The following is a 16,010-nucleotide window of genomic DNA, read 5'->3' on the forward strand; positions in this document are numbered from 1 at the left end:
GCTACTTTAACCTTTTTGTCATCGTTCTCCAATCATGCCAGGTAACAGAAGAGGGAATTACTTCACAATTTGGATGTTAAATGTTTCACATTTTTGTTCCTCCTTTTGTTTTTGAAGATACTGTTTTCCCTTTGGACGACCTGAAGGTGCCCTGAAAGCTACACTTTCTTTACTGGAAAGGGTATGTTTGAACATTACTTTATACATCTATTTACGTTGTCAGCTGCTGTGTATTTTAGTTATTGAACTAGGCAGGCAGTCTCGTTTCTCATGAGTGTGTCCTGAGTGCCACACATGTCATCAGTTTCTCACCTTTTCTTGCTCCATTGACATTTTCCCTACATCCTGCTTCTTCCTCCCCAAAGCCTTTCTAAAACCCACCACTGCCATCATATGCTGAGTTCATGGCACTTTTGTTTTTCAGTATCTATTTCTCCCATCTATTTTTCCCCTCATGAAGCAGTCTTTTTTTAATTAAGTATAATTATGTTTTTCAGACTTCACAGTTCTTTTATTATTCCTCTTGATTTATTTGTAGTTCTACCTGTCATATTCCTTGTACCTCTAAGACTTTATTATTTAACATTCACAAACATATCATTCATTTTATTCCAACTTCATCTCAGAATTTATTTCAATTCACTCTGGGTGTTACTTTAAATGAACTCATAAGTTGTAGAAATTCATTTTCCCTCAAAAAATAAATAGTCAACAAGGTTTCATATCCATGTGGAAAAATCATTTATTAATGAAAGTATATTTCACTCCTGTTTTTGTGGCAGACTAAGTTTGAAAGGGAAGTATCATTGTCATCTGTCTATAAAATGATTCGTACACTCGTTGGCAGCTAACAGTTAAGTAGTGTGGACAACTCTTACTCCTTATCTGTGCTAAAAAGAATGTCTAGAGACCATCTACAGCTCATTATTATTATTATGGTCCTGATGTATTGACTTCAAGCACTTGTTCTTGTCCATTTTTCTGCCCAATGAATTCTAGATAGTGTGTTGTTTATTAGCACCTCTATGAAAAGCAAAAAGGGAAAACATTTTCTTCATTGATTTAAGGAGCTGGGAGATGAGGGCCAGAACTGATGGATAAAATGAGATCTTGGGCTATAGATTGGTTTCATGTATATATCCCTGTCTTATCCTTGATTGCTGTCACTTGTGTGATTGAAGTATTATTGTAGTAATTGTCTGTTTTAATAGAATTTTTATAATATTAATAGTTGCATGTAACTCAAGCTTTTTAAAGTATACATTTCATCGTATTCATTAAGGTATCATGGATAAGATGAAATCCTGAAAGATAGCTTTACATTTTGGCACCACATCCCATCCTGAGTACCTAGGGCAGCCGCTCTGTGAGCTGTTTCTAAGGGACGGCCCCCTCCTCCTTTCCTCTCCTGGCAGGGAACAGTTAGTGGTGGCGACCTGCCCTCACGCTCTGCTCTAACAGGTGGCAGGATGAACAGTGACCTTTATTCCAGCAATAGTCACTAACCACATCTCTTACTGAATTAAGAGAGAAGCAGTAAAAGCCATATCTTCATTTTCATGTCTCTGTACTTACTGACATCTTAGAAAGCTAAAATAAAATCTACTTGTGCATTCTTGATACTTATGATACTTTGGAAGAACATGGGAGGAAGCATGAAACTCACAGAAGTGGTGTCTCCCTTTCTGTATTCAACCAGTACCTGACCTGAACTTGCGTGAAAGGGGGATTCAGTTCCGCCCTCTCCAAGTGGATTGTGCCCAGCCCCTAGGTGATAGGAACTACTGCCTGATTTCAACCCAGAACTCACCTCTGTAACAGATATATACATTCTAATTGTAACAGCTGTTTCTGTTATTTAAAAGTCTGTCACCACGGGAAAGCCTAATAGGAAAGTTTATGGTTCTGCATATGGTAAAAAGTTAATCTTAAATTTTAGCAACAATCACATTAAAAATAATAGTGCATGTTCATGTTTGTATATTTTTTACTATAAGTAGAAGGATTTTTCTGGCTGTAAAGAGTCGAATGTGCAGTTCTAATTAAAGTACCGAATTCATGTCAGTGTGCCAAAGATTTTTAATATGAGAATATGAAGAATAATCGAAGTTGATAGGAGAGGAGGCTTTCCAATGATGAAGTTTGCTATTTTCAAAAGGAAACTTGGCCTAACAAAATTAACGTACATTGTCAAGGATCATCAGTGCTAAAATGATTTAATGAATTTGAGATTATAAAATTCTTAGTGCCCAGGTTGATCGAAAGAGAATGAAATAATAAAGCATAAAATGCGTGTGTTTATGTTCTTTCATCATTTCTTTCAAGAAATGCTAATAGGACAGAACACTTAAAAGTATTGTCTTCTCTATAGTAACATTTTGCTGTGTACTTTATAGTTTGAATGTAAGCAAAGCAAGAAAAACCCCATTAACTGTGTGGAAAAACAGAATTTGACTAATAGTGTAATCAAAACTTTTATTGTGAGCAGTTTTATCACCCAGAAAGTTTTAAGGAAAATTATCAATGAATCATTATAAAAATGATTAAATACGTTATATTTTGAATTCCGGATATAATTGTATTTTCCCCTTGCCAGTAGTAATATTTTTTTTTCTTATTCAAGTTTATTGGTAATATCTTTAAAGAAAGAAAATCCAAAAACACAGTTTAGGAGCCCAGCAGAAAAATAAGCAGTGTTTTTCTAATTTCAGGAAGTTTTCATGTACTTTAACATTCACTGTTCCATTTCACTATGACAAAGAAGTTTTCTCCGTCCTCAGTAGATCACAATAACTAAAGTTTAATTAGTGAAAGGCATGGTCTTGATTTGTACAGAGCTCAAAAATGACGCTTACTCTTAATGGAATTTTTGTTGCCCGTTTTCATATATGTTTTCAAAACATTTAAAGCTTTTAAATTAGGGATGGATATGGAAGGCAAACTTTATTTGTTACTTGTCCCAAGGACTTTAATCTTGATCTGAAACAGCTGCTCTAATGGTGTCATGGGTCCCTGGAGGAAGAGGGACAGTCACATGAGTGGTGGCTTGGCCTGTGGGAGGTTTTGGTGCCCAAATGCGGCTCTGACAGGGGAAACCCAGAGTGGAGGCTTACTGCCCAGTTGTGAAGTGCCCACTCAGTACTTCCCCCGGTATTACCTAGGACCGCTTCCTACTGATAGTCAGGTCTAGAACAATTTGTGTAACTTGTCTTTAATATTTTATGCAATCTCTTTCTCTCCCCCTCTCTCCCTCCCGTTTACCTCCCTCCCTCTCTCTCTCCTCCTCCTCACTCTCTCTCTCTCTCTCTTTCTCTCTCTAGGTTTTAATGAAAGATATTGCCACTCCCATACCAGCAGAAGAGGTGAAAAAAGTGGTCAGAAAATGTCTGGAGAAAGCTGCCTTGATCAATTACACTAGACTCACAGAATATGCCAAAATAGAAGGTCAGTGCAGTGAGCAGTTGCCAAAGTGGCAGTGTAAGCCAACAATGCCTATTAACTGAATTTTCTGTGCGAAGTCCTTTCCTTTCCTGAACAAACCTGTACCGAGGCAAAGGGAAATGTCTCATTAAAATCTCAGCTGGTGAACTGAAGAGCTTTTTCCTATTCATTGCTTTAATATGCCTCCTGGGACTCTGCTTGAATGAAAGACCCAGGATTCGTGCTTAAGTTGTCCTTTGTTCTTATTTTGAGTTTTCAAGAAACCAAAAGGTGTTTCCATGGGTTGTGTTTTTTGACATTACTGTAAGTATGTTTAACATTTAAACTATGGACAGTGTATTCTTTTCTGATCAGTAACAGTGTAGTATTACATAGTTTTATTTTCTATTCTACATTGTTACTCAGAGAAGGAAGAAACTTGTTGCTTATCATGAGAGCTGAAATAAACTGATAGAGTTCCCTGCAACTTTTAATTGCTTGAAATATATTGATGCATTTGGAAGATTAGATCTCTTGAGAGGACTGTGCATTTTTTTCCTCTTTCTTTAGGTTTTATTCATTAAGGTATTGATATTTAAGATGTTTAGAAATAAGTAGCTTGAAATTTGTGGCAAAGTCATACAATCAGCTTTTATTCAGTAGTCCTTTGATTGATAAAAGTAATAGAAAGGACCTTAAATTCTTTAATTATAAAACTAGCTAGTGTAGTGTAGCATTAACTAGGGAGGAAAAAAGTTTTCAGTGTTTAATACTTATAAAAATAAAAAGTAAATAATTCATTAGAAAATTTTTAGTAACTTTTAATATAAAATTGTACATAATGAATTATAAATTTACTAATTAGTTGGTATTATGATAGTTTCATCAAAATTGGGACAATGAAAAAGAGAGATAATTGGCCGTGTTATATCCTTTTTTCTCTCCAAATATGATCAAGCTTTCTAACAAGCATGCAATAACCAACCTCCTGAGTGATTAACAAAAAAGCCATCCCATCACTATAGCAACCAATATTATATCACGAGAGTAACAACATGAAACCTCCTTAGTTACCAGTTTAACATCATTAATTATGATATCATGTTGTGTTAAAGCACAAGCAATGAATATTAGATCATTTTGGGGAAAGAGGAAGATAAACAGATTGGTTTTCACATTTTGAATACTCATTCAAACAGTTTTCATATTTTGGGAATAGTGAGTGTTACAAATGCGGATTGAAAGAATTGATATAAAAATAGACATATTAAAACCTTTCAAATCTGGCAGAGATAAAAATGTGGACAACCTTAATAAACAATATTATTTTATCCAAATATATAATGAAAATTATTCAAAAAAACTATGAGAATCTTTTTGTTCTTAACCATCTAGTTGACCATTACTTTACCCAAGATTACTGAAAAAATATGGAGTATATTTGTATATCTTTGTGTTTATTTTCTAATCATAGGGTACATTTCAGTTATGTCCAAATGAAGACCCTTCTTTTATTTGTACACAACCATGGGCTTCTTTCATTAATCAGTTAGACAGACAAACAAGGCAACAGTTGTGATCTGAGAGATGTTGTTATTCTTCTGATCACACATACAAACAAGCCTTGTTAGAGGAAAGCCTAAATAGGACCAAATGGTCAGTGAGCAGGGGACTGTCCCACCTCTCCCCTTTCTGGAGTTACCCTCTCGTACCTCCAGTGTGAGAACATTCTAGAAAATGGATCCTAGAAATGTAGCTGGGTAGGACTACTGAGCAGTCTCCTTTCAGAATAACAAAATGCATGCTGATTAGATGAGAAAAACGTCTATGCTCTGCATTACCTCCTTTCCTCCCCTTTTTTGTATCTTAAAAAATAAACAGCTTTTGTTTTAGGCTCAGGATCAGATCACAAAGTCAAATTTAAGTTAGAAATAGGAAGCGGACTACTTTTCTTTGCTGGATTAGCCTTCTATATTATGTGAGCAACATGGGTGGTATTTGCTTTTCTCCTCAATTCTCTTTTCTTATGTTTTAGGCCCAGCAGAAAAGGAAACAGGTAATTGATGTTCTTGCATGCATGTGCCATTGTTTCTAACGTGGTGGTGTTGTGTTTTGATATTATGAATAGTTCTTTCCTTTTCAGGGCTCCTATTAGATCACTTCGACTAAGGCAGTGAAAATACTTTCATTTTATCAGAACTATTACTAATGCTTTGTAGGGAAAATAGAGGCCATTTTTCTCTAAAGTTCAGCAATGTTTTTTGATACGAATTCAAAGCAAAACACCTGAGGCTGTATTAATGTTATGCATTATATTTTAAGCGTGGTCGCTAATCTTATTTGGAAGCTGTCGCCAGAATTTGAAGGGCTCTTACAACTAGAAAAGAGAACCATCTTTCCTTTATCACTCCTGCAAAATAACATGAAAGTGCAAAAGCATAAATGCTATTACATGAAAAATAAGCAGCTCTTAACTTTGAAAGCTTTTAATAGTAGGAATGTGCAGAGGTGATGAAATCCCATTGCAAGAAAGTGCTAGGAAAGAGTTCTCTGGGTCTCTGAATTTTGAAAGGTTTTGTTACGTGTTTCTAGTGTCAGTTATCACGGTTGTAATTATTTTAATGACATAGGCCGTTATCTGTTCGTCCTGTCTGTCTCTTCGTCAGCCCCCTGCAGGCAGGCTCTGTACTGGACTTGTATCCCCGGGTCACTTGTATCCCCAGCAGCCAGCACTATGCTGCCAACACCATACAGGTCTTAGTACTTGGGACAGAGACAGCGGTTAGTTAGTTTCATTGGAAACAATGGAGCAAGAGACAAGTGATCAACCTTTCTAGTCCTAGTTTGCTTATCTTTGTCCAGTTTCGCATGCAGCTTCTTTTCTTCTTTACATGCGAGTTTGCTTGGGTGGTTTTCAACTGAAACCGTCTGCTAAGAGCTTTGTTTCTGTTGCTTTCCTATGTTTTTCAAGTCTTTTCCAGCATTTGACCCCAGAAAGAGTCAGGAACCAAACACTCAGAGCCGGGAAAAAGGGGAAAGAACATACCTAGGTAGCATGAAAACGAAAGTACACTTTAGGAAAAAATGAATTAGAAAACAATATGAGACTGCCGGTCCCTTTTATGACGGCCCACGGTGGTAGCAACAGTCCCACGCTCTTGAACGAAGTTTTTCGAAACCTCTTCTGGCATTTTACCCCCACAACATTTCTGTTGTTAAAATCGTTTTTATCTATAGTTTATCCTGAAGACGTCAGGGTTGTTAGTGGCTTTCCCACTGCCACAGAGTAAATAGGTCGGCCAGCTGGGACCAGAGCCAGGTGTGCAGATCCCCAGCCCACAGAGGCTCCTCTCCTTCCCCTGGGAAATAGGAAGGGGTCGCGTTGCCCCTTCACGAAGCGGAGAGAGGACTTTCTGTCCCCTGTGTGCCTCACGTCCACCAGATGGAAGCCTTCCCGTCACGCATTGTGAAAATCTGTACCACTGCTCAACTGTACAGCCTGGTGACGCTAGGAAACATGTCTTTTAAAAATTAAATGCTTGCAAAGAAAAAAAATCCGTGCAGTCTCAGTAATTGAAGTGGATCGAAGGGAAAGCTAATCTCAATTGGAGAATGTTCTGAAGTAGCAAAAGAGAGGCTTTTAAAAAATGCAGTTCTATCCCGTTAGTTGTAGTTAGTTGCAAGTTAACAGGGTTATTTAGTAAATGTTTAGGAGGTGCTTTTAGAAGTGAGTAAAAAAATGACAATATCAATGGCATGTGTAAGAACTCAAATGCTTGATAACACTTCCAGACGGTACTCTCTCGGGTGTCATAATCATTATCCTTGGTTAGTGTGTACTGTAGAGAAGAGTAAAAATCTGCCCAAACGTTGTCATAATTTTGTCATCTATTGACTGTCTATTGCCGTAGGGGTTTTGTATTTACACTGCTTCAATAGTTCCCTAAACAACTCTCCAAAATAGATATTTTACAAAAGAGGTAACTGAGACTCCAGAAGAAGTTAGCAACTTGTGCAAGGCTGTGCCGTCGCTATTAAAATCCAACAAACCTGAGATGGCACCCATATCTCTCAGATACCAGAACCCTAGTCATGCGCTTTGCCCTGCCTCCAAGGCTGTCTGATTCACAGCAATGGCATTTTCTGATAAATGTCTCAACCACATCACAAAAGCCAAGGGTTAATATTTGTAGGGCCATTTTTTCCCCCAAAATAAGGATGTTTATTTAATAATAAGGACAAACCTTTATGTGTCAAGCACTAGTCTAAGCACTTCACGTGTATTCCTTACAATAACCCTTTACAATAAATACTATTATTATTATCCCTTTTTCAGGAAACTAAAGCAGAGAGGTTATTAGCTATCAGCTGGGCTCTGGGCACATAGTCAGTGGGAAATTAGACCCTACTATGTGCCTGATATATAATTATAGAAGCTATCTTCTTATTTTTCTATGTCTTCTGCCCTCCCCTTTCTGAGTAAGCTTGTGTAATTAAATATGCACTCAGTTAAAATGCATGGCCGTTCAGAAGGAAGTCTGGGATGGTGCTCTCGCACAGAAATATGACGGAAGCCGTGTGTGGAACTTAAATTTTTCTGGTAGTCATAGTGAAGAGGTAAAAAGAAACAGGTGACATTAACTTAATGAGAGCTTCTTTAACCCAAAGATCCAAAATAGTGTCATTTCAAAATGTATTCAGTATACAAATGTGTTCAGAATGAGTGAGCTACTTTGCATTATTTTTGTCATACAGCGTCTTTGAAAGCCCGTGTGTTTACTCTCACAGGACCTCTCAGTTACAGGAGCCCCATTGCAAGTACTCGTCTGCCACGGGGAGCTCGTGGCTGCTGAATTGGACATCAGAGGTCTCTAGTGTGAGGCTCAGAGTTGGACGCCAGCCTCTGCGCCTTCTTATTTCCCCACACACACACCTGACAGTGTCAGGTGTGGAAAGTGATTGCCATCTGCAGCCTCCCCCTAACTCACAGCATCTCACTCACCCTCCTCCCCGCTTTATTTTTCTCTGTGGTGCTTATAACTGTTGTCCTAGAATGTTAGCTCCACGAGGGCGGGGCTTTTGGATTTTAATGACTGCTGGATCTCCAGTGCCAAGAAAAGCGCCCGGTGTGTATTTAAGATTCGATAAATATTTACCGAATGAACAAATGAGTCTATGGCACAGAATGATCAGGCCGTAGCAGAGAGACCATCTGTAAACTGGCAAGCTGGCTTGCAAAAGGTCATTCAAACCGATCACTGGCTATTTAACAATGCAGAGCAAAAACTAGCCACTTAAAAAATAACACGATTGGAAGAATAAACTAGCATTTCAGACCCTTGTTGGTGGGGGAGGGGCGAGGAAGCATTAACTCTGGATCACAGAAGCCAGAGTTTGTAGATCACAGATGCATTAAGAGTATCTAGTAATCTAACCTGTTTCAGTTGTTTCTGTCATTCAGAATGGTGATCAGTTTTGACTCAGTGCTCTTCCATCCTTGGAAATCTTCAGATTCTCCATTGGCAGCACAAATTTGCAGAATAAAGGGATTTTACAAGTTGATAATAGATTAAATAAAACAAATGACCTCTCTCTCTCTAATGCCTTCTTTCCTTCCTGGGCACTCTTTGCATGTGTTTCATGAGAACAGATCGTTCATTTTAAAAACGTGAAATTTCTAGAAAGTTTTTTTTTTCTTTTTTTTTAATTTTAAGAAATGTTTGAGATTTATACCGTGGCAAAATCAACTGGGTTTCTTCTTTGGTTCAATTTTATCATTAACTATACTATTTAGGTAATAGTAACATCCTTTTTATTTGTAATCTAGGATTCAAAATAATGCTGAAACTTCATTTTCCCAACTGTGTTATTTTAATCACATGCCTGTTGATGAAAATCAGCTATTATTTTTAAAGAAGAAACAATTTGTTCTTCAATTCAAGGGATTTCTTGTAGACAACAGCAATACATCTAAAAGCAGTCCCATCTTTCTCCTGAAAACTACATGTGTTGTGACTTCCGATATAAGAAGGGAGACCATTCCTTAGAGCTCGCCTTGACCTGAGATCTTTTGCACAGATTTGCTACCTAGGCTTATTGTGAATCCAGAGCCGTGCGTGGAGGTGGCCTAAACTAAAGTAGCATGGGATGAGCAGGCAGGTTTTGTGCAGTCAAGCTCTGTCAGGGCCCTCTGGTTGCCAGGCGCCCCCGTCTTACCCCCAGTGTTCTCATTTTCAGTCTCAGTTGAACGGGATAGAGACAGTTTCCCAGAGGGCTGGTCTGCTTACTTTCTTTGAGAGAAATTGCAGTGTGGCAGTCCTTACGTCTTTAGCATGTGTTTGCCATTGGGGTGGCATTTTAATTTAGCACTCCATTGTCAGAGTGTAGTGACAAATAATAAATAAAATTTGTTCTGCATAAGGATGTGTGTGTATAGAAGAGAGTATATAAAACACTGCACAGTTAATGAAAATATTTTTGTTCAAGAGTAATGATGTACTGATATTTCCAGGATAACATACTCATAAGTTTTCTCTCGTAAAAGTTTTTTATTCCTTTATAAATTTGATTTAAAATTTCTTTCAGTATTATATGTTACCATGAATTCACGTTACTAATGACTAAATAATAGATCTGGAAATTTGCATTTTCATAAACACTGACAACACGTTGCAAAAGATAATTTGTATGTTAAAAAAAAAAAAAAGTATCCTTACCCTAAAAAGAATACAACAGGTAATTTAAAAATTTCTCTCCCGCTTTTTTGGATAGTGTGGCTTGGAGGCGGGACCTTATCCTAAAAGTAAAACCTTGGTGACAATTTCTGCTTCTGAGTCACTGAATAATTTAGGGACAAATTGAATGATACGGTTTCTGGCTCTCAAACAAATTGTCTTTTTCTTGAGAATATTTGAGAACATCCTATAAATCTGTAAGAAGTTTTTAGTTTGTAAAGTATGTTCGTGTATAGTAAAAACCCATTGCTGGAGCTATGTTTATTTAGTGTCTGCGATCTCCTGGATAGGGACCAAATTAAAATTTAGTCTGGCCCTATATATAAAGAAAAGCTATGAGTATTTTTCAGATGGTCAGTGAAATATTTCAATTACCTAAGAAAGTAATTTTTTCTGATAGCACTGAATTACCTCGATTTCCATCATCTAATATGATATAATGGAAATGTTAATTTTAAAGTATTTTTATCAACAAGTTTTTATCAACATATTGAATCGGATGTCTTTAACACTACTTTCTTGCCACACTGTTAGCCTTATTCTATGTAATGTACACACCAGAAAGTTTTAAGACCATATTCTCTTTTATGTACTCTATAACTGATAAGATTCACTTCAGCCTTTTCCACATCTGTTGTGGAATGAAAGAGGATTTCTGGTGTGTGATTTGCTCACCTTTTCTCCCGCCACTTGACTAGCCACTCAACATAACAACCTCACAATATCTAATCTGCGATCACACCAATTAGTTAACTCATGACAATGCTTACAGATTAATTCCTATGTATCAAAAGCTGTTTTGGGGACATAATAAACCGGAGTTGCAGGGATCATTGATTAGAAGAGGCAAGTGAAGACTCTATTTGCTTATGCCTTACAGTGCTGTACAGCTCTGTGAGTACCTTCCGTTAGCTTAAGACAAGAAACACATGTTATGCAGGGTCACAGTAGCTCTTTGCATACGCAGGTAACTAACCAAGTGAAAAGTCAGATGAGGACGCAAGGAGGACCCTGACACCAGCGGCAACATGATGGTAACGCTTGTGAAGCTTCCAGGGCCTCTGCACTATACACACAGCTTTAGTGTCCAAAGGAAAGGACAAGGGTTCTGTCAACTCCAGACAAACCATGGGGGCACTTAAGGACGCTGAGCTCTCTCTATTCTAAAACTGGTTTTGAGTCTGAGTTCCTTTAACATCCTTCCTGTTTTACCTGCATTTAACGCTGAGAAAGCATTAGGGTATGTTACTCCCTATAAAACAGCTGCTGGCAGCACCGTCATGCATCCTCTGGTTTGGGCTTTCTGTCCCTTCTATTGGAACTAACATTGCCAAGAAGGATTTGTCAGCCTCTGCTGAGGTGTTCTGTGACCTAAGCAAGCAACACCTTCCCTCGATCCACAGTCTCTTTCTCAATGAGTCATCCCTGCCTTCTCTCCTCTTTCAATGTGATTTTTGTAGGGTGACATATAATAGATAAAGGCAGTCTCAATCAGGGATGGTGATAGTTAATCCCACATATAGAAATGAAAACTTGATTCAATCTTGAACAATGTTCTCTTTCTAAATCAGGCTCTCATAGGAACTAGATCGTAAGTTTCGATGACACCTAACTTAGGATATTTGAGGGCAGTCGCTCCTTTCAACCCTGTAATCATAGTGAGCCTCAGCTTTCTAGGTCTGTACCTAAAACGTACTGGCTCCCCATGTCTCCTGTTCTCCAGCATCAGGGGATCTGAGGTGTTCCTCACGGCTGACTCGCCCACCTGTGATATTGACCCCAAGTCCACCTACCTCTTCTTGGGTGGATTTTATTCCATCCTATGTCTCTTTTTTCCTGTGGCTTATACCTCTGTCTTTTTTTAAGATGCTTCCTTTCCATCTGTAGCCATGTTATCACCCTAAAAAATGCTTTACCCTGAGCTATGCATCTCCTTCCAAAGCACAGTGTACGGTCATCTCTCGGTATCTAAGGGGGATCCCCTATAGGTACCAAAATCCATGGATTTTCAAGTTCTTTATGTAAAACGGTATAGCATTTGCATATAACCTACACATATCCTCCCATATACTTTTAATCATCTCTAGATTTCTTATAATTCCAAATATAATGTAAATGCTATTTTACATTCTTATATAAAACTGGTTGGGGTTTTTTGTTTGTTTGTTTTTGTTTGGGTTTTTTTTTTTTTGTTTTTGTTTTTAGTTAAACTTTATTGGGGTGACAATGGTTAGTAAAATTACATAGGTTTCTTGGAGGAGCCATCCCTACAAAAATGATTACACATTTATAATATAAAACAGTTTGACCCACACTATTTCAGTATTTCTGTAGCTCTTCCAACGAAGTTGAGCAGAAAATTGGAGTTAAATCATGGGGAAAACTTAACCTTCTGGTTTAATCGGGCCAAATTGAGTATATCCAAAATATATGTTTTCTATTCGTCTTAATTTAAATGTTTATAGCATGATTGATAATTTGCTTCAAGTAATCCTTAGCTTCAAGTAATCCATGAGTCTCTTAGCTGTTCTGTGTGATGAACAAAGAGTTCTTTGATGGGTTATAGATCCCGTTTGTAATAAGATCCGGAGGAGAACTCAGAAAGTGCGCCTCGCTGCCGCCATTCCTATGACGTCATTGATGTTTGGGGTTTTGTTTTGTTTTTGTTTTGTGTTTTTTTTTTGGGTGCGTGGTGATGAATGCAATGATGAGTATAATTTAGCACCACAGTCTTGATTTCATGCTGAGGGAACAACAGTTTTCCCCACCGTTACTTTTGCACCATCAGTGTAAATGTCAACAGAATTAAAAAGGCAAACCACCTTAGTATTATGATGAAAATAGTTTTGACCTCACAGACCCCCAAAAGGTCTTGGGGATTCCATGGACCACACTGAAAACGCTGGTCCCACCATCAATCAACTAGCTAGAAAATATAAAGAACAATAAAGTACCTTTCATAGTAACCACCAAACTATGAGGTATCCAGGAATTAACTTTACCAAAAGCGTGCGTAACTTCCTAGACCTCTATAAAAAAAAAATTTGAAATTCAAATAAAGGTCATGGAGAATAATCTGAATAGATACACAGACCAGTCCATGACTTTAAGATGGATGGTTTGATAGTATAATATACAAGTATAAAACTCTTCAATCAATCTATAAATTCACTGCAGTGTGCATCAGAATTCCAGGGGTTTTTTTGTTTGTTTAGTTTATTAAAGTTTATTGGGGTGACAATTGTTAGTAAAGTTACATAGGTTTCAGGTGTACAATTCTGTAATACATTATCTATATATCACATTGTGTGTTCAGGGTTTTTTTTAAAGAACTTGATTACTTTAAAATTTAAATGGAAGAATAAAGAGTTCTGAATAACTAAGTCAACTTTAAAAAGGGAGAAATTAAAAACAGAGTGTGGAGACTTGCCTTGCCAGGTACTGAAACAAATTACAAGACTCTTCATTACCAACGCCCACAGTAAGACAGACACTCAGAATAGAAAAGTAGAGACGACTTATGTAAAGTCCTCATTTAATATTCTTGATAGGTTCTGCAACTTGCAGCAAAATGACATATAATGAAACCAGTAGGCTGATTGCCATAGGCTGATTGATATAAACAAGAGTTATTTCCTGTGGCATCTCATCAACATTGTAACAAAACAACACTGAGCAAAATGAGTTATCTGAGGATCTGCTGTATATACGTGGTTCATCTGGAGTGAAGTGGGACCCACAAGTAGTGGGAAAGGATGGGCTGTTTGAGAGATGATGTTAGAAAGATGGACTTACTACATGGATAAAAATGAGCTGAATTCCTCTCTGATAGAAACATGGTCTCCAGAGAAATGAGAGACCTTAATGTAATGAAGAAACTATCAACCACTATAAATTTAGCATTTCTCTTTATTGTAACTATCCCCGATTAATATTTCACCTTTTCACTTCCTCGATGTTTTTCTAAGTTTGTTTAATATCTATTTCAGATGAAACAACATTGTTTTAGCTTTCTTATAAAATGTAGTATGTTGTTTTTTTATTTGTTAATTTTCTACATAGAATTGTCAGCCAACTACTTATATTTGAGAAAAAAAAAATATTTCCCACACTCTGAAGTGATGCCATGAAATCTCCATGAATCAGATTGTTGCATGAGGTAGTGCTTCTTAATTAAACATATTCCAGATTCCCTGGGATCTGGAAAAACAATCCTATATTCTTCCAGAAGCTTCTCTTTAATGACTATTTGCCTTCTGTAGAAATTTTTAGCATGAACAAAAGCACCTTCTGATAGAACAAAACGTTTTATGTAACATCTCCTTTGCTGTGCTCCTTACTGAGAATCATCCCCTCAGCCGGGATCTGTAACACTCTGAGCAGCTCTTGCTAAAATCTTCTCTCCTTCCTCTGAAGATGCAGAGAAATCTCATTACACATGTTCAGCACCTGTCCCTTAAAAGGTCTCAGAAAGGATGTCAGCTTACTCAGATCATTTGACAGTGTGTCATGTATTTGGTTTTTTATTTTTTTTACTTTTGCATGGAATGGGATTCACAGAAAAACACAGTCTCGAAATAGCAAGCTTTCTTCCTTTCATGAGCAATTTTGCAGAATATATATAATTCCCCAACTCCAGAGTTTGAAATCAACTGATGGATGACCCTCTTGTTTATTTACTAACATGTGTCAACAGGTAAACCAAGTGACATACAGCAGTGTGGCTCCGGCAACACCTTGTTAATCTGAGTAGTTTAGATGTATTAAGACGTCTTTTCCAATTGGCCAAAACCAGCGTAATGCAAACTGACAGGTTTCTACCTCTTTATTTCCCAACAGAGTTTGTAAGTACGCAAAGCCTGGACAGTTTGGGAAATTAGGAAGAGTTCGTTACTTGTCAGCCATAACTAAATGGCCCTATAGCTTTAAGCACTAAATTAAAAGGTTTAATCAAAGCATTTGTAATACCAGTTATTATTATTATTATTATTATTATTATTATTATTTCAAGAGGGAAACCTATAAAATACCCCAGAGGCATCTTTACATGCATACACACATCCACAGTGGCTGGCAGACCAGAATGTTAACACTGTAGAAATATTTAAAATGTCATTAAGCCCAACCCTACCCTCTACATTTGGACTTAATACTTGTCCAACTAGGAGACTTTCTCCAAATCTTAGCACCAAAGATATTACCACTACTATGCATGACTTGTCTGCCCTAATAGATACTGATTATGTATTAAAGGACACAAAGACATACAGACAGACATTAAGGTCTTTTGAGTGATTTCTTAGCACCCAGGGCTCTCAATCTTTTCAAATGGTATCTTTTATATTGTGTTTGCTCTGTCCAGGAATCTTCTCTTTCCAACTCTTTTAGTGTGCCTCCTAGCTAGCAAGCCTCCGGAGTCCCTTTCACCTTCCCTCTTGCCCGCTTCTGAACGACCATCTTTACCCACTGCCTTCTTGGGTCCTACCTTGCATGACCTCCCTTGTTCAAGGGCACTCTTTCTCCTTAAGAAAGATATAAGGCCCAGGAGTAGGATGCAAGGTATTCAGTTCACGAAGGATGAAGCATGAAATTAAGACGCTATAGACCTTAATTGTGTGATACTTTAGTGTTAGCCTGGCAGCTATTATAATTGAGATTATTCTGATGGTTTTTAATTTCTGAATCTGGATGATATTGCGGGGAAATGGATATGATGCAGTAAAATCAAGGAGGAGACCATTTATTAGTTTCAGTCTCTCAAGTCTTCTAGTCCCTGCAGCCAACAACCCTGTGAAGGTGTTTTCTTTGTCCTGTGAGATCTTAGATCTTCCTGCTTCATGTACTTGAGGAGAGCCA

The 16,010-nt window shown here is 37.5% G+C and overlaps 1 protein-coding gene across 21 annotated transcripts in view; it reads left to right on the forward strand.

The window, feature by feature from the left end:
• Window positions 1–16,010, forward strand: part of CADPS2 (calcium dependent secretion activator 2) — a 473,581-nt gene that overhangs the window by 360,684 nt on the left and 96,887 nt on the right. For 12 of the 21 annotated variants that reach the window (XM_033098853.1, XM_033098836.1, XM_033098847.1 and 9 more), the window contains 3 exons: window positions 118–181; window positions 3,321–3,444; window positions 5,456–5,476. In XM_033098853.1, the coding sequence (XP_032954744.1) occupies window positions 118–181; window positions 3,321–3,444; window positions 5,456–5,476 (209 nt within the window). The remainder of the gene's footprint in view (window positions 1–117; window positions 182–3,320; window positions 3,445–5,455; window positions 5,477–16,010) is intronic. The other 9 variants (XM_033098855.1, XM_033098852.1, XM_033098844.1 and 6 more) reach the window with 1 other exon arrangement.

Source organism: Rhinolophus ferrumequinum, chromosome 26 (genome assembly GCF_004115265.2).
Source record: "Rhinolophus ferrumequinum isolate MPI-CBG mRhiFer1 chromosome 26, mRhiFer1_v1.p, whole genome shotgun sequence".
Taxonomy (NCBI): domain Eukaryota; kingdom Metazoa; phylum Chordata; class Mammalia; order Chiroptera; family Rhinolophidae; genus Rhinolophus; species Rhinolophus ferrumequinum.